Source organism: Canis lupus, chromosome 12, assembly GCF_048164855.1.
Source record: "Canis lupus baileyi chromosome 12, mCanLup2.hap1, whole genome shotgun sequence".
Lineage (NCBI taxonomy): Eukaryota > Metazoa > Chordata > Mammalia > Carnivora > Canidae > Canis > Canis lupus.
Window position 1 is genome coordinate 27988065 of NC_132849.1, and position 19770 is coordinate 28007834.

The window sequence follows — 19770 nt, forward strand, 5'->3', positions numbered from 1 at the left end:
AGTGTGTGGAGTGCTGACCATGTTTGATTACATAAGAGGAATCTGTGAAGAGGGATAGATCACTCACTCATTGCTCAAATGTCCCTTCAGCACCTATAATGTACTGGACACTGAGAGATACAGGGGTGAGCACACAGTCTGCCTTAGTGGAGTTTTTTCTGGTGTCTATATGGAAAGTACTAGAATAATAAAATCATAGCATTGAGGTTCTGGGAATAAGTTGGCTTTAGAAAAAGGTAAATTTCTTCTTCATTTATCGTTGGAAGGAAGGCTAAGATAGGAAGAATGCCAGGACCCTAGAGGAAACATATGCCAGAATCTCAGCATCTGTCATTATAAGCAGGTGGTCAGCATGAAGGTGAAGGGAGCAGGGCAGTTGGGCCTGAAATAAGTGCTATGGATTGTGCTCTGGAGTCAAGGAGAGAAGCTAAGAGGTTTTAATTCATTACTGATATTCTGGAAAAAAGCAAAACCATAAGGTCAGAATAGATTGGTGATCACCAGGAGCTGGGAAGAGAAACAGAAGTGACTACCAAGAAGCATGAGGGAATTTTTGAAGGTATATATTGAATGTAGTTATAGTTAGATAGCTTTGTGCATTTGTCAAAACTCGCAGAACTATATACTTGAAAAAAAGTGAATTTTGCTGTAGATTACTGAACACTTGTGTGTTCTAGGCACTGAGCTAGGCACTGGTATATCCATGGTGTTTGCCTTCACAGAATTTGCATTCTAGTGGAGAAGACAAAAAATGAACACATTGATGAAATAAAATAATTACCGATAATTACCTCTTAAAGAGGTGTCATTTGGGCAGAAGACTGGATAAAGACGATAATTCAAGACCCTGAGACAGGAATGAGCATGGCTCAAGTAACTGAAGGGATACCAGAGCTCCTGGAGGGGAGGGAGAGGGAAAGTGGTATGACATGAGGTTGGAGAGGCAGGCAGGACACAAATTATACTGCCTTTCCGCCATGGAAAATATGTTTAATTTTATTCCAAGAGCCATGGGAAGTTTCTGGTAGTGGCACAGTCCACTTTACACTTTAAAAACCACTCTGGCTACTGTGCACATGATGAATTTGATAAGGATGAAAGTGGAAGCAAGGACATGGTTTAGGAAAGAGGCTGCTATGGCATTTCAGGCAGAAGGTGATAGTGATAAGGACTAGGAGGGTGATAGGAGGGATAGAAGCCTACTGCCTCTACAGTGGTTTGTCAGAGGTGGGGAAAAGAAAGAACTACATAAAGACAACTCCTAGCTTTAGATCCTAGCAACTGGGTAGATTGGGGTACTATTCACCAATGTAGGAAAGGCTGTTTGGGAACAGGTTTAGAGATGAAAATCAAGACCTTTGTTTTAGACAGTATTAAATTTGAAATGCCTGCCAGCATCAAATAAAAAAACCAACAAGGGGGTGCCTGAGTGGCTCAGTCAGTTGAATGTGCCAGGTTCCTGGGATTGAGCTCCATGTTGGGGGAGGGGGGATTCCCTGCTCAGCAGGGAGCCTGCTTTTCCCTCTCCCTCTGTCTGCTGCTCCCCCTGCTTGTCCTTGCTCTATTTCTCTAAAATAAATAAATAAAATCTTTTTTTTTCTCTCAAGGATTTTATTTATTTATTCATGAGAGACACAGAAAGAGGGATCCCTGGGTGGCGCAGCGGTTTGGCGCCTGCCTTTGGCCCAGGGCGCGATCCTGGACACCTGGGATCGAATCCCACGTCGGGCTCCCGGTGCATGGAGCCTGCTTCTCCCTCCGCCTGTGTCTCTGCCTCTCTCTCTCTCTCTCTGTGTGTGACTATCATAAATAAATAAAAATTTAAAAAAAAAAAAAAAAAAGAGAGACACAGAAAGAGAGGCAGAGACACAGGCAGAGGGAGAAGCAGGCTCCATGCAGGGAGCCCGATGCGGGACTCAATCCCAGGACTCCAGAATCATGCCCTGGGCAGAAGGCAGGTGCTAAACCGCTGAGCCATCCAGGGATGGCCCCAATAAAATATTTTTTTAGAAAATTTTTAATAAAAATAACAATTAGGAGTGGGTTTTACAAAGTTTGAGGCTCCAGGGAAAAATCTGGCTTGAAATATATATCTGTGAGTTATAAACATGTAGTAATTTAAAGAAGCTAAAGACCATACATTCACATGCTTGAATCCATGGGGCTTGATCCCTCCTCCAACAGTAGTCTGTTGACTGCTTAGAAGCAGGAGTGGAAGATGTGAACAGTGGAGGAGAATGAGGATTAGAACTTGGCCACCATCAGAGACTAGCTCCTTAACACTCTTGAAATTACTGATCTTGTTTAGGAAGGAAGAAAAAATAAATAAATAAATAAAAAATAAAAAATAAAAAAAAAATAAAAAAAAAAGAAGGAAGGGGGTCATATGTGGTCAGGAGAGGGCTAAGGAACTGGGCAAAGTGGATCATTCTGCCCAAGACCCTAATAAGGGCAGAATGCAGGTTTGGTGGGTCTGTTTGAATGGCAGAGAGTTTATGGTAAGAGAAATGGAGTACTGAGTTTGAGATCTCAGAGGTGGAAGGATCTCCTAGGAAAGCAAATACTAGAGGTAATATACAGGTGAAATGAAAATTTTTAGAAAAAAATAATGAAGAATAATTGTGAAGTCAAGGAATTTGAAGATTAAGATACTAGCCACTGTATCACAGGGATTACTGTAATCCTAGTAATCCCTCTGCAGTCTGCCTTCTGAAGGGTAGGGTCAACCAGTGCTGCCATTACCCATTTGTAAATTGTTTTTATTCCATTTTCCTAATTTTGTGTATCGGTGTAGGTATTTAGCGGTACTCAATCCATGCATATCTATACTTCGGAACTGTGACTATATACAAAAAGAAACCTAAAGCATTTTCCCACCCCACCCCCTTTAATTTTATAACAGGAAACAACTGGAAGAATGGCAGAAGTCTAAGGGGAAAATCTATAAACGGCCTCCTATGGAACTTAAAACAAAAAGAAAAGTAATAGAGGAAATGAATATTTCATTCTGGAAGAGTATGGAAAAAGAAGATGAAGAAAAGAAAGCACAACTTGAACTGTCCAATAAAATTAACAGCACCCTAACACAATGTCTGCAGCTCATTGAGGAGGTGAGAAGGATAAGCTCCCAAAGCCTTGGCCTAGAGTCTTAGAGTTTTTAAACAGTTTTCTTAAATATAGTTTAAGAGAAAAAAAACCTGGTCTAAGCAGAAATTCAGCTGCTTTTTTTAATTATAGAAGAAGAGTAGCAATAATAATGATGACATGCACTTAAATAGTGGCTCTTGAATGCCAGGCCCTATTCTAACACTTTATATGATCTCATACAATTATCATAAAAGAAGAGAAAGGAAGTATATAGTTTTGTGAATTGCAAATATTTTATTTCAGATTTTTATGTATATTCTTTAGTTGTCTTTTCCTGTGTTTCCCTAAAATTAGTATTGTGCTGTCTTTGTCAAATAAGTTGGGCATTTTCCTTTCCTCCTATACTCTGAAAATAGTTTATACAACATGAGAATTATTTTTTTCTTTGAAAGTTTAGTAAGAACTTGCCCATAAAGTTATCTAGACTATGGGGGATAGTTTTAGGTATATCTTTTCAATTTTTTTCTATGATCATTAGTTTATTGGGATTTTATATTTCTCCAGGTAATGTTAGTAATTTTGTGCCTTTTATTTAAAGATTTCTCTATTAATCTTTTTAAAAGGCCATCTTTGGGGTTTTATTGATTTTTTTTCTCTTGCATCCATGTCTGCATCTATTTTTATGTTTGTTTTTTATTAGCCTTTTTAGTTGAAAGCTTAAATCATTTATATCAGTCTTATTTTCTTAAAAATATAATTAATGCTATAAATTTGCCTCTGAATTTAGCTTTGGTCATACCCTTTACATTTGACTAAGTAATGTTCTGTGTTAGAGTCAAGTCAGAAAAGCAGAAATTGCACCAGGTATCTTCATAAAAAGAATGTAATGTAAAGGTTGTTTTCACAGTGTCTTTTGTAAGTTCCCTAGAAGCAAACCCTAAGAGGAGAATTTGTGTGAAAGTAATTTATTAGGAAGAGGATCCCAAGGAAAACTAAGAGGGGAGTGGGGATGTGAAGCCAGGAAGGGAAAGGAGGACAAGTAGGATGTAGTATCAAACAAAATCCATGGAATATAACTGTGAGCACAATCCCACAGGGGAGCTCTGGAGACTGGATCAGACCTCTCAGAGTCATCCTGATTAGGGGCAAGGAGCAATAGTATTAATACTTCCCTAGTCATTGATTAACAGCCACACTGGAGAGACAATTTCCCAGGCACCCTGACTCCCCGGTACATACTAAGAGGAGCAGATGCTGGCTGTGGGATATGAAAGCACTTTGTGAGCCTGTGTGCACAAAAAATGGTAAAGGGACCATCAGAGGAGATGTGGGTACTACACACAGGGCTGGCAGCAAAAGGGAACCTGACATAACAGTGGCAGTAACTTTGGGAAGCAGCTATCACCCACTGGGTCTGGGAGGGTGGGGACAAAGAAAGGTTGAGGGTATCGGAACCAAGAAGCTGAGACTGACAAACTCCAGCTCTAACGAACTAGCTAGGAGATGCCAGGAGATGCGGGTTCCAGAGGAACTGGAGGAGGGGCCCAGCAGGTCTAGGACTCAGACCTTGAGGAAACGATGCTACCTTGTTGGTGCCCTTGCCGCTGAAGGAGCACAGTGAGGCAGGATCTCTAAGTACCAGGAAAAAACGTGGAGGGTAGAACTAACTGCTGCTGCCAGAGTGAAGGCCCATTGCTGGCTTGGCAAAAGGAAATAGGAAAGAGGAAGTCCCTCTCTTCTCCATCCCCACAACCTCCCTCAACGTCCCCCTACTGGCAGAGTCCAGCAAGGAGCTGCTGCGAAAGCAGCCAGTGATTTACAGAATCCCAGCGCGCAGCGCCCACCCCCCCCCCCCCCCGTCACAAGCAGAGGATAATAAAAGCTGGGTTTGGATCTAGAAGACTCTAAGTTAATAATTGATTTCCATTTAACCCGAAAGTTATCTTGGAAGAATATTTTTCAACTTCCAGATAGAGTTCTGTTTTGTTTTGTGGGGTTTTTTTCTATTTTTCTTTCAACTTTTAATTATACTGCATTGTAAATGTAGCCTACATGTGTTCTGCTTGATAGAATTTGTTGAAATTAGTGTCTGATCAGTCTTGGTGAATGTTCCCTCTCTTAGATGGGTGTTGGAATTCCTGAGTAATAGATACACCCTCCAGAACTCAACTTCCTTTCATGCTCTTCATTACTTTGTTCTGTCGCACTGAGTTCTGGGAGAATTCCACAGCCAAATTATCAGCTCATTGATTTCTTCTTCAACTCTGTTGAGTTTTATGTCTCTTTCATGTAGTGTTGGTTTACTCAAACATTGATGATTCTTGATTATGAGCTTATCTTTGGGGCTCCCCTGTCTCAGGAGAAGTAGGAGGCACTGCTTGGCCAGGTATGCCAGTATCTGGGTTTCTGGACATGGTAGCTCCCCACATTCCTCTGGGTCCATGTCACTGCCTTGCTCCAGGTACAAGCCAGAAGGGGACCAAATCAGTGAGGCCATTTCAAAGTTACTTTTTGTAAGAATTAGCCCTTTTTATATACACTGCATGAATCCCCAAACACACACATATATATAGCCCTTGACCCTTGCTTACCTATGCCATCCTTCATACTTCTGTTAGAGGCATATGGAAATTCTATTCACTATTCAGTGTTTACAGTATTATGAATTTGTAAGAAATATATGCATGTTGATTATTCTAAGGTTTGGCTCGGTTTAGGGGTTGGTTTTGCATTAAAATGTAAACATAGTCCTTACCTTCAGCTATGAAAAACGTTTTCCTATTTGGTCTCATATAACTCTTAAAATTAAATGACCAGTGTCAAAATTCATTTAAATAAACTGTTTAAATGGGTGCATTTTATTATATGTAAACTGTACCTCAGTATAACTGAATTTTTTTTAAAAAAAGTAAGAAAAAGTGATCAGACTGATTTCTATATAACTGATGAATATTAAATGTGAGAATAACAACAAAGTGGTAATAATACCTCTGGGTATTTTTTTTTAACAGGGTGTACCTTCTAATGCAATATTAACCATATTGTCCAGTATTCCTGAGATTGAAAAATTTTCTAAATTCTGGATCCTTAAAGCAAAGTTGTTGGCAAGTAAAGGTACCTTTGATGTTATTGGGCTGTATGAAGAGGCCATTAGAAATGGGGCAACAGTGAGTATCTGTCTTGGCTGGGTAACTTCCTGAAAATCCTCTCATGTGAGTGGTCTGTTGTTTGCAATGTGGCAGTCATACAGTGTCATGTTAAATCTCTAATTCACTTCATAAAGTTATATACAATATACAAAGCACAACATGTCCTTTATGTATATTTAATTAAAAATGTATATAGAAACTCATGATTTCAGTTCAGGTCATGATCTCATGGATCATGTGATCAGGCTCCATGTGGGGCTTCCCAGTAGGGAGTCTGCTTGAGATTCTCTCCCTCTCCCTCTGCCCCTCCCCCCCACTCGTGTGCACACGCACTCTCTTTCAAATGAATAAACTTTGAAAATATTTTTTTTAATTTATTTGGCAAGAAGTAGTGTTTCATGTAAACCAATAGAATCACTGTTGTTGTGAAGTGAGTGTGTCTCACTTTACACTCATTGTAGAAATAGGCATTTGTGGAAAGTAATAGCATGAAAGTTACGTCAATTTGCAGTACTTACAAAGTCATACCCCACTATAAAGGACCTAAAAACACATTAAGCCCAACATGTCAATATTCACCCAGCAATAATTCAGAGCCAGGGCATGAAAAAAAATTTAATTCTAAAACCTAGTAAAACCACTGTCTCCATATAACTTTTTTTTTTTAAGATTTTATTTATTTATTCATGAGAGACACACAGAGAGAGAGAGAGAGAGAGAGGCAGAGACATAGGCAGAGGGAGAAGCAGGCTCCATGCAGAGGGCCCAATGTGGGCCTCAATCCTGGGTCTCTAGGATCACGCCCTGGGTTAAAGGCAGCGCTAAACCACTGAGCCACCTGGGCTGCCCCTCCATATAACTTTTTTTAACAAAGACTGCCTCCAAGTTTTATGACTCTTTTCACTTAAATGTCACTTACCATGTCATTTTATATTCCAATGTGCCTCTTCCCATGATTGTTCAAAATCAGAGTTGTACACACACATGGATTAAATAGTCAAAAACATTTAATAAGTTTCTTTCCATAAGGCCTCTGTGTCCCTCCCCTCCCATTCCCCACTTCCCAGAGCAAACATTATTTTCACATTTACCTGGATAGTTTGAGATATTATACTTATATTGCTATTTCTTGATTTTTCAGTTTTAGACATGATTTGTAGACTTCCAACTGTGCAATATGAGGATTTAACCCTCTTTCTCTCATACACACATACACACACACACACACACACACACACACACGCCTGCAAGAGATAGATGCCTGCAAACTTTTGCCATCCTCCATATTTCCACTAGAGTCATATGGAAATCCTGGTCACTATTGTTATGAATAATGCTGTGTTTATATTGTTATGAATATGTAAGAAATACATGAATACATATAGCCATGTAATATATACTATGGTTACTTTGCCTTTCAAGCACAACTTTCTACTTTCCTGAAGTTAATTTTTGTCTTATTTTCTTAGTTCTTAGTCCTTTGCTTAGTTCTCTGAGTATTTATTACTATATAATTAATTCCCAAGCTTTTTTCTGTTTGTATTTTTCAATGCTTTTTTTTTTTTAATTCAAGTTAGTTAACATGTATTTTAGTATTGGTTTCAGGAGTAGAATTTAGTGATTCATCACTTACACATAATACCATGTACTCATCACAATAAGGCCCTCTTTAATGCCCATCACACACCCACCTCCCCTCCAGCAACTCTGTTTATTCTCTATAGTTAAGCGTCACCTCCCTCTCTGTTTTCATCTTATTTTATTTTTCCTTTCCTTTCCTTCCCCTATGTTCATCTGTTTGGTTTCCTAAATTCTACTTATGAGTGAAATCATATGATATTTGTCTTCTTCTGACTGATTAATTTCACTTAGCATAATACACTCTAGTTCCATCCATGTTGTTGCAAATGGCAAGATTTCATTCTTTTTGATGGCTGAGTAATATTCCATTCCAATATTCTGGCTATTGTAGATAGTGCTGCTATAAACATTGAGGTGCACGTACCCCTTCAAATCAACATTTTTGTATCTATTGGATAAATACCCAGTAGTACAATTGCTGGTGATTAGAATTTATAATTCTAAAAATAGAATTATAATTCTATTTTTAACTTTTTGAGGAACCTCCATACTGTTTTCCAGAATGGCTGCACCAGTTTGCATTCCCACCAACAAAACAAGAGGGTTCCCCTTTCTCTGCATCCTCGCCAACATCTGTTATTTCCTGAGTTGTTAATTTAAGCCATTCTGACAGGTGTGAGGTGGTATCTAATTGCAGTTTTGATTTGTATTTCCCTGATGGCAAGTAATGTTGAGCATTTTTTCATGTGTGTTGGCCATTTGTATGTCTTCTTTGGAGAAATGTCTGTTCATGTTCTCTGCCTGAAGAAGCAATAAGTAACTGGATTATTTATTTTTGGAGTGTTGATTTTGAGAAGTTCTTTATAGATTCTAGATATTAACCCTTTTTCGGATATATCGTTTACAAATATCTTTTCCCATTCCATTGGTTGCCTTTTAGTTTTGTTGTTTCCTTTGCTGTGCAAAAGCTTTTTATCTTGATGAGGTCCAAAATATCCCAATACTTTTAAAACATCAGATATCCTAGCAATTTCTTTTTCTTAGAAACCCTTCTCCCAGAACTTTCTGACATATTCCAGGCTTGATAGGTTGCATTGGGCTTCCTGCTTTTCCCTCTCTCTCTCCCTCTGCCACTCCGCCTGCTTGTGCTTTCTCTCTCTCTCTGTCTCTCTCTCAATTAAATAAAGAAAATCTTTAAAGAAAAAAAAAAAAAAAAGAGGGGCAGCCCCGGTGGCACAGTGGTTTAGCGCCGCCTGCAGCCCGGGTGTGATCCTGGGGACTGGGGATCAAGTCCCACATCGGGCTTCCTGCATGGAGCCTGCTTCTCCCTCTGCCTGTGTCTCTGCCTCTCTCTCGTTCTCTCTGAATAAGTAAATAAATAAATCTTTAAAAAAAGACTTAGAGGTCTGACTGCTGAACAGATGTTTGAGTCCTCCTGATTTTGACCCCACCCTTCATTCCTGAGCCTTTCCGAAAGGCCCTGGGGTTGAATCATGTTGTGCCACACTGCCAGCTTAGGATTCAGGTCTTTCAAGTTGGCTAAGTTGATTACCTCTTCCTTCTACATTCTAGCTTCCAAATCTTGATATTTCTTCTATTCTTCATAGCTATTGCTTCCTTTATTCCCATTATCATTTTAGTAGAGTTCAGTGGGGGTTAGAAATAAATGTATATTGAATCCATCATCTTTAACTAGAAGACTGTAAAAATGTAAAATATGTTTGATAAATGTTTTATATAATTCAGACTTTTTGCAAGGTATTCTGGACATTTATTCCCATTCCCTTAAGCTTAAAGCACATTAGACTTTGTGAAAATGTATAAATAGCTTTGCTATTATACTTTATTGTCAGTTTACATTTATCATTTATTTGATACAGAATCCCAGGTCAAAAAGACCAAGCTCCAAATACAATGTTCCTATGAAATATTACAGTTCATTTATGATGTTCTGCTCCATGGCATGGTTTAGATACTTTGAAAAAAGGAAGGCTATCTCAGAAAAGTTTACCAGAAAAGTACTGTTTAATATTTTACCAGAAAAGTACTTTTAATAATAATGGATTTTTTCTAATATTATATTTTTATGTGAGGTTTAATATTTATTTTATATATTGTGTTTAGTGCTATGTTATATTACTAAATAAAAGAAGAAAGAAAGGAAAGGCTGGGAAAAATTATCCAAAATGCTAACTAAAGGCTGTATTTGGGTGATTGGATTGTGGGTGATTTCTCTTTTTAGGTTTGAATATTGTTCAGTTTTCCTGTAATAATAATATGATATAATAGTATATGGCTTTTATGATAAACACAAAGACACTTAAGACAACACTGAAAACATATGCTACATTTTTGTATAGCTAACTTTACATCTTTGAGCCAGAATCTTTATGTGGAAACACACCTCAGTGGGATCATATAAGTCATTAAGAAAATTAACTGATTAGAGAAATGTCACTATAGATAGCTTTCCATAAGCATATCTCTTCATTAAAGTCAAGCATGCCAGCATTTAACCAACATCTTCTTTGTTCCTTCATTTTTCACATAAAGCTCTAAGTCTGGAACTTTTTAAATGTTATAGTTAGATAAGAGGTAAAAAAGGAAACATTTTTATTATTAAAAAAAAGCTCATTGGTTGGTAAGCAAAGTTCCTTAGATCATTTTCTCCATTAATGTTTTTAATACTGTTTATGTATTTTCTTTCTTCTAGCCAATACAAGAGTTACGGGAAGTCGTTCTTAAAATTTTGCAAGACCCAAACAGAACCACAGAAGGTACTGTTATTTTTGTATTTAAATTCACTCCCTCCAGCTGCTCAAGTAAAAGTCATTGAGGAATTCAAAAGGGAAAAAAAGAAAAGAATTAGAAGTCCCCTGAAATCCCTCTCACTTCTTGGTTCATTTAGCCACGTTTTTTTTAGCCACGGTCAGTAGCTGATTTTTTTAGCCACAGTCAGTAGCTGATTTATTTCTATTTTTACAGGTAAATATACTGCTCAGCACCACACAAAGGTTATTTGCACAAAAGCAGCCTAGAGTAAGGTGTCTTGCTTCCCTGGAGCACTAGGTAGGAGCAGACAAGTGGCTCTTTCTCAGACAAGACTGAGGCAGAAGGGAGAGATGCCTCTATGTTATAACAACCCACCAGCACTTACATCCAAATTCACATTATAGCCTTTTAAAATAGCTGGAGTGGGAACCTTTTCACTCAGTTAACCATTGCTGTAATTGGTCAGAAGCTTTAGAAAACTCTTCTATGAAAAATACTGTGCCAAACACAGTAGTGGCCCACTATAGTTGTTTATATTTGTTATATGAATGGAAAGAAAAAACAAGCTACTTTGAGAAAATAAAATAGATTCATTTTCTGATCCTGGAAGGTGACAAATGCTTTTCTTTTAAGACAGTTTGAACTTTGGGGAACAATCAAGTCATGTGGAATGATGTCTAACTAGCCCATTACTTTTGGTGATAAGGTCACAGAGAAGATATATGCAATCATACCCTTACACTGGGCATGATGTTACTATTCAGATATTTATTTATAATTTATAGCATTATTCTTCTGAAGGCTGAGAAGAAAGACAGGAATCCATGCCTTTCCCACTTCTTGACCCCCATTGACCTCTCTTAGAGCTTTAGCCTCCAGCCATAATATCTGCCTATCTCATTCTAATTTCCATCCTTTCATTTTGGTTGTTGTGACTGAGCTATCACAAGACATTTTTTCACCCACTTCCCAAAATAATAGCCATGTGGTCATCTCTGGGTAGGAAGAGATTGGAAGGTCAAATGAGTTAACCCTAGTAAGTCAAGGAAATTGACCCTAGGTACAGCATTAGAGTAAAGGACAATGATTAGTCCCTATGGGAACCTCCCTCAAGAATGAATAAGAGATTAGGGATGTGTTCAGAATGTTGAAAAGGTATCAAGAATCCATCTCAAGTGGCAAGAAAACCCAAAGGCTGTCTGGAGGGCTGGTTGATGGCCTGATATAGCAGGGTATTTCTAGAGGGCTGGGCAGGAAAAACTAGTTATACATCTCACTTCAAATCAGTTGCTCTGTATTTAACTGGGAAATCATTGTATATATTGATTTTTCATTTTATTGCCTTTTAGTTTCAGCATTAAGTTGTTAAACCTTATTTTCCTTCTTGACCTTGCATATACAGGAGTTACCTCTGACTCTATAGTTACTGACACAAATATAACATCAACAGAAGAACTGGCCAATAAGACAGAATCTGAAATGTCTTGTCTTTCTCTGAACGAGAGAGAACAGGTTACAGCAACACCCCAAATAACCAAGGCAGAACAGGATAATCATCCTAGTATCAAACTACAGATCGCCCCAATCCCTAGGTAAGCAACCTCTAAAGTAAGCTATGTGTTTACAGATCTAATTCAAGCCCTGTTCTCAGTCTCACTTCCATAGATCCAGAGTACCAGCAGTTTGGGAACACTCCCACATCATGTGAAGACCAAGGGGGTCTAATCCATCTTTGGCATTAAGGAAAGGAGCTGAGCGTGAGGGGAGGGTTGAAACCATTGACAAGAAATCTGTGCCCTTTCTGTGCACACACACCATCTCCCAACACAGCACTCTAAGGAGACCTAACCCACCATGAGGAAGGTGATGCTGGAATGTGGAGACGGGTTGGAATGGATTTCCCCTCCCTCCTGGATTTGGTCCTGCACTCACAGATCCTACCCGCCTTTCCTCCCAGCCCCAGGGAGGGACACAGAGTGCCAAGCAGGGACAACTTCTGTAATTGTGGGAGAGAAGAGACAGCCAATAGGCCTATAAGGACAGGCTGTGCAGTCAGGTATGTACTAGATAGAAGCTGCTAATTTTATTGAAAGTGTTCAGTTTTTGAATAAGTATAAGACAGAATTCATAGGAACTGTGTCAGGGTACCAGTGCTATTTCCTAAAACGTTAATATAACATCAGTCTCTATTTGTGATTTTTATTTTAAGATTTTATTTATTTATCCATGAGAGAGAAAGAGGGAGGGAAGGAGGGAGAGGGAGAAGCAGGCTCCTTGCTGAGCAGGGAGCCCAATGCAGGACTCGATCCCAGGACCCTGGGATCATGACCTGAGCCAAAGGCAGACACTTAAACGATGGAGCCACCCAGGTACCCTCTATTTGTGATCTTAAATAATTTTTATTTTTTATTTATTTATTCATGAGAGACACAGAGAGAGAGAGAGGCAGAGACACAGGCAGAGGGAGAAACCGGCTCCATGCAGGGAGCCAGATGTGGGACTCCATCCTGGGTCTCCAGGATCAGGCTCTGGACTGAAGGTGGCGCTAAACCGCTGAGCCACCTGGGCTGCCCTATTTGTGGATTCCCTTTTAAGGGAATTCCAAACGAAAGTACCAGGACCACTCAGTTCTATATTTTAGTTCCCTGGAAAGCACAGCTGGGCCTCTTCCAGTCCAAAACCCCTCCTTCAGTCCTGGCATTACAGCCGGCTCACAGACAGATGAAGGCAAGCAGGTGACCTGAAAATAATCTCTGGAATTCATGATGAGAGTTTCTAGCAGTTTGTGAGGCGTAGACCAGATTCACTACATGGAAAGGTCTCTGCAAACTATCCTCCTGGCTACTTTTTATTGGAACACATTAAAACTCACAAGGAAGATGACCCGTTTATTCTAGTTTGTTTGTGGTTTGGTCCACCATCTTTAAAGGTATTTTTTTAATAATTTTCTGTCAAAGCTAGAAAGAATGTTAGAATTCATTAGTCCAACGCCATTTGGTGTTAGACCCAGTTTCCTCAAAACCTAGCAACTCTCTGAAAGTCTATGGAATAAACAAACACCAAATGCCAAGTATTTGACTCCAAATAAAAACTACGCTTAACACTTCATTCAGTAAATCCCTGTGCTTATCTCATTTGAGAGCAGATGGATACCATCCAGTTCATTCTGATGATCAAGGAAAAGCCATCTTCGGAGGAGAGTGGCCCTACACGTACTCTTACATCCACTTTCCTTGACATGTCTACCGTATATTATTAGGGAAGAAGAAAAAAATTCAGAAGAATTTCAAAAGAAATTATAAGATTCTGAATGCATCTTTCTTTCTCACAGAATAAGTGGAATGCCAGACGTGCAAGACATGAAGCTCATCACCCCTGTACGGCGTTCGGCAAGGATTGAGCGAGCCATGTCCCGCTACCCAGAAATGTTGCAGGAACATGATATAGTCGTGGCTTCTCTTAATGAGCTGTTAGAAGTGGAAGAAACAGAGTGTTTTATATTCCGTAAAAATGAGGCTTTGCCAGTAACATTAGGGTTTAAAGTCCTCGAGTCATAATTTCTTGATGCCCTTTTTTTTCTTAAAGATGTTTCAGAGCCTCTGTGAACCAAGAAATACCCTTCTCCAGGTGACCTGGAAAAAACTATAATGGACAGACAGATTGTGGGATCTCAAGATTTAGTATTCACTGGGCTTACTCTCAAATTTAATATCCCCACAGGACTGTGTTTGGTTTATTGAAGACTATAGTTTGCCACAGTTTTATAGTACATAAATTTTAAAATATTGAATATTAATTTACCCCACAAGTATGGTAAAAATTTTCACTTTATTGATCTAAATTACTCTCAATATAGTTCTTTTTTATATCACAATGTTGGTGCCACAGTATGCTAGACTTTCCTTCCTACATCTGCCTTAGCAGAGAGGGTGAGTCCTCCCTGCCCCGACAGTGTTGCTTAGAAGCTAGCCTTCTGGACCAGATGCCATGTGACAGACTGTCTGATCAAATTCCCCTCATTTTATGGAGCTGATGCTAGCTATGCTTTTGCTTAGAGATCCTACATGTTTTTTGTGTGCAACTTTGACTTCTGACACAGCGTCCCTATAGATGAGGGGCAATTCACGTCCTGTCTGTGCCAAGGCTTCTCCAATGAAACACAGTTCTGAATGGGGTAGTCATCTAGCTTTTTATATCCAAATCCAGTTTTACATTTGTTATTCAGAAATGCTTCAAATAAAAACAAAAGGGAGCGGGAAAGAGGGGAGGGGAGGGTCACTTGCTTCTTCACTGCCATTCTTTGCTCTGCTATGGGACACCTGGCCTGAGAAGACTGTACAAGCCCCAGAGGCTTTCCTTTCCTTCCTCCTGGGCAACTGTTCTTAGGTAAAATCAGAATCATTATGTAAATATAATGTGTAGAAAAACTTAGCCAACATATTTTGAATTTTAGCTTTCTTAATATTTAAGTACTATCTAAAACAAAATAATTAAATTTTGTTCATTCCTGCTTATTTATTTATTATTTTTTTAAAAAACAGTGATAATCGCTTGGCCTGGAGAATTAGGGTTTTGTCCAAGAAACACTGATAGACAATCTTAAGAGGCCTCATAGGGAACATTCATTGCCATGGAGAACTCCTCTTGATCAAGGGTCTGACCGTCATCCTCACCCAGGAACTAGATTTTATCACAATAAGGGAAGCACCATCCCTCTATGTCAGGTTTATAATAACAAGATCCATAAAACTGAGCTATAAAACCATAAAGTTAATATGCTACTTTTCAATAAGAATAGATAGCCACCATAACAAAAATACAGGAATCCACACAGCCAGTCCTTTCCTTGCCTTTGGACAGACTTCCTTTACCTGCAAAGCCAAATAATGTCCAGGGAGTTATTTAGAGATCACAAAATCTAAAAGCCAGTTTCAATTAGGTTTCTGTCAGTTGCTAGGAGAAAAGTCCTACACACACAAACAATAGTGTAAGACACTGTTATTTACTGCTTCCTTTGGCCATGTTCTGGGCATCTTATCTCACTACATCTTCACAATAGCCTTATGATATAGGGATGGAGACGATAGTTAGTCAATGATAGGGCTGAAATTTCAAACTCAGAGTTGTCTGGTGCCAAGTCCAGAGCTTTCAATCCCTACCTCTACTTGAAGTAAAATAATGAGTAGGAAGGTGATAAGGAAAGAGAACTTCCCATTTGCCAAATTGCTATGAGAGCCAGAGTACTGTTTATTCTACAAATGAGGTGACTTGATCACATTTTTTTAATCACTAGGCCACCAACGCAGGAATGATGCTTCCATTCCCTTTATTTCTGACTGCTCAGGGCTGGATGTCAGAATTATCAATTCAGCTGCTGTAACTAATCCCAAAGGGAAAGCATCCAAGTGAACCTGTCCAGTGTCAGGTGCCAGGCTCAGGTGACATCTGTCTTGTGGCTCTGCCATCCCCAAGGTACAGCCTCATTCATATGGCCAGGGGTGGCTCCAACGAATGTCATATCCCAGCCAGAGGGATGGGAGAAGAAAGAAGGTGGAAGACATGCCCCTCTTCTTTTAAGGTTACAACTTGGAAGTTGGACACATTATTCATTATTCCTACTTAGGATTGCAGGGCCATCGGGCACATGCATTTATCTTCAAAGAAGGCTGGGAAACATTTTGGGTGGCCACACGCCCAACTAAAAACTCTTCCTGAAATGGACTACAGTCTGGAATAATGGAGTACATTTCCAACTAAGGTGTAGGAAAATGAGTACAAAGGTAACATTAGGTTTAAAAAAAAAAAAATGCATTAAATGAACAGCCCCTGGATGGAAGTATCTTCCACCCTGCCGTGCCCCTGCTGAGTTCCTAAGAGTTTAGAAGAGCTTTTTTTTTTTTTTTTTTTTTTAAGATTTTCTTTATTCATGAGAGACACAGAGAGAGAGAGGCAGAGGGAGAAGCAGGCTCCCTGCGGGGAGAGCCTGATGTAGGGACTCAATCCCAGGACTCCAGGATCACACCCTGAGCCAAAGGCAGACACTCAACCACTGAGTCACCCAGGTGCCCCTGGAAGAGTTCTAATCCAAAGCTTTCTAGTCTTTCCCCACTTCCTCTTGTCTTATAATAATCTTTGGCCCCACCTTCTCCCCTGCAATGTAATAATAAACCAGATGGACCTCGCCTGCGCCCGCCCCGAGCCCGCGTCCTCCACTCGCCCCGCAGCCAGGGACACGCGCCGCCCACCGACCCCAACGGAGCGGACATGGGCAGAGCGATGGTGGCCAGGCTGGGACTGGGGCTGCTGCTCCTGGCGCTGCTCCTACCCACGCAGATTTATTCAAATCAAACAACTATTGTAACACTTTCAAGTAACTCCTCCCAGAGTACCTCGACTGCCCCAAATCCAGCAAATACCACCACCACACCAACTGGCGGTGCTCTGCTGTCAACAGCCAGTCTCTTCGTGATCTCGTTCTCCCTTCTACATCTCTACTGTTAAAAGACTCAGGCCAAGAAACGTCTATACTTCCCCATCTTCTAAACCCAATCCAAATGGCGTCTAGACATCCAGTGTGACAAGGAAAAATACAGGTCTTCATTGAATCTGCTAATTCCACACCTTATTTTATTGACACAAAATGTTGAGGATCCCAAATTTGATTGGTTTGAAGAACATGTGAAGGGTTTGACTAGATGATGAATGTTTATTAAATCTACTGGAGTTTCATGTACAAGATGAAGAGACAACATCCAAGATTAGATAAGAGATAATTTCTTTAAATGTGGCTTAAAAAGTATGGACATGTAAAATTCTACCTTGAAAATGAGAATAGATTTTCTCTTACCAAGTTGTAAAAGATGGGACATGAACAGATTCAGTTTTCATTCGGTTCATTAAATCTTTAAGGCCATAAAACGGTTAATACAAGAAGCTTCCATGATTCTATTTATATGTACATTAGAAGGAACTTCCAGGTGTTACTGTAAATCCTCAATGCATTGTTTCAGCAGTACTAATTTAATGCCTATGTACTCTAGATAAAAGTTTTACATTGTTAAGCTATCACTGTTTCTTAGGAACTGAACTCTCCTCTGAGGCTTTAGGTTTGACATTGCATTTGATTTTTTATATAGTAATTGACATGTGCCAGGGCAATGATGAATTGGAATCTACCCCTGATTGTGAAGCATAACGAATAAATTTTGCTTAAATATTTATCACTTATTCCTATTGAACAAGGATGCCAGATTCATTTAGCTAAACTGATTCCAAAGAGTAGAAGTACGTTGACTTCAACTAATTTCAAAATGCTTATTTCTGCATAGGTGGAGTACTTCTTACAATTTAAAAATGATCTGTTTTCAAGGTAAAATCGACAAATCTTGAAATTAAAAAAGGCAAAATATGTGCGGGAGCCAAAAATCATAAATCAAGTATTTGGGAAGTGAAGACTGGAAGCTTGCTTACATTAAATTCGGAAAAACTTTTATACTTTTTCTGTAAATACTTTAAAAAAAAAAAAAAAACTCTGAATCAGAATAGCCACATTTGGAACACTTTCTGTTAGTCAATATTTTTAGATAGTTAGAACCTGGTCCTAAGCCTAAAGTGGGCTTGATTCTGGAAAGTAAATCTTTTCACAACTGCCTCGATGCACAGAAAGCTTTTTAAAAATAGACACTCTAAGGTCTTTTGTTGGGGGATCCCTGGGTGGCGCAGCGGTTTAGCGCCTGCCTTTGGCCCAGGGCGCGATCCTGGAGACCCAGGATCGAATCCCACGTCGGGCTCCCGGTGCATGGAGCCTGCTTCTCCCTCTGCCTGTGTCTCTGCCTCTCTCTTTCTCTCTGTGTGACTATCATAAATAAATAAAAAATTAAAAAAAAAAATAAGGTCTTTTGTTCGCATGGTCACACACTGATGCTTAGATGTTCCAGTATCTAATATGGCCACAGTAGTCTTGATAACCAAAGTCATTTTTCCCATCTTTAGGAACCTACACCAGAACAACAATATCCAACAGATCTCAAGCTACTGTGTGTGTGAATGAACATTACGTTTTGTTTCATCCCTGAATGCTGTACATCAGTTTTGGATTGTATATTGTGTTTGTGTATTTATGCTTTGATTCATAGTAACTTCTCATGTTATGGAATTGATTTGCATTGAACACAAACTGTAAATAAAAAGAAATGGCTGAAAGAGCAAAATAATAATAATAATAATAATAATAATAATAATAATAATAAACCAGATGATGTAGTTCACTCAGTAAAACAGGACACCATAGACGCCAGAGATGCAACGATGAGCCACGTGACCTGGCCCCGTGAAGCCAAGAGTCTTGGGGGGACACATGTGAAAATGGAATAATCCTCAGAAAGAGAGGTCACTAGGAGAGAGACTAAGAGAAGGATCTGATCCAGTCAGGGAGGTAGGGAGGCCTGTTAAGTCTGAGGAAAGACAAGTTTAACAGAAGAGGTAGAGGATGCTTCAGGCAGAAGGAAAAGCAAGCAAAAGGCCCTTTGGCCACATCTCCCCCCCCCCCCCCCCATTCTTCCTCAGATCCAAAGAGTTCTTCTGGTGACTATTCATCCTCCAGCCCTCTCTGCATTCTTGCTACCCTAGGAGGGAATTCTAAGGATTGATGGGTAGCATTAGCTACTGCACCATATTTCAGCATCTTTCCAGAAAAGCATGGGCCCTAGGGTCTGGGCAATTTTTCTGATAAAATTCTACCCTCTGGCCCTTGAATAAGAATATAGTGTTTGAAAACATAAGGCCAGGGATACCTGGTCTCTGCCTGGAGAATCCACCTAACAGACTCAGGCCCAAAGGTCAATCCAGGAAGAAGAACAAAAGGCCTTAGTGCCAGACCTAGAAGCTTCTGAAACTTATTCGGAAATAAACCCTTATTTATCCTCAGATATTCCAAATGTTTCCCTTGTTTATCCATAGAAAGTAAAACTAGTGAACTGTTTCACGGACCTGTTCCTTCAAGAGTTTGTCATTTCAGTTATGTAGGTATATTCATCCTAAGCCTCTAGATGATGCCAGATGATGCTACTAACAGACAAAACAGGAGCCGCAGAAGTGAATTCAAATCAGTGACATCAGAACAATGAAGGGCCCAGGCTTAGCACCGCATAGCATCTCCTGCCAAAATAAAATGAGTCTTTAT

The 19770-nt window shown here is 39.5% G+C and overlaps 1 protein-coding gene across 5 annotated transcripts in view; it reads left to right on the forward strand.

The window, feature by feature from the left end:
• Nucleotides 1–19761, forward strand: part of CKAP2L (cytoskeleton associated protein 2 like) — a 31848-nt gene extending 12087 nt beyond the window's left edge. The window contains exons 5-10 of one of the 5 annotated variants that reach the window (XM_072770188.1): nucleotides 2903–3110; nucleotides 6099–6254; nucleotides 10531–10594; nucleotides 11992–12181; nucleotides 12547–12645; nucleotides 19606–19757. In XM_072770188.1, coding sequence (XP_072626289.1) covers nucleotides 2903–3110; nucleotides 6099–6254; nucleotides 10531–10594; nucleotides 11992–12181; nucleotides 12547–12645; nucleotides 19606–19636 — 748 coding nt within the window. In that variant the 3' untranslated portion in view covers nucleotides 19637–19757. Of the gene's footprint in view, nucleotides 1–2902; nucleotides 3111–6098; nucleotides 6255–10530; nucleotides 10595–11991; nucleotides 12182–12254; nucleotides 12520–12546; nucleotides 12646–13920; nucleotides 18187–19605 lie in introns of those variants that run through there. The other 4 variants (XM_072770186.1, XM_072770190.1, XM_072770189.1 and 1 more) reach the window with 4 other exon arrangements.
• Nucleotides 19762–19770: the final 9 nt, after the last annotated feature.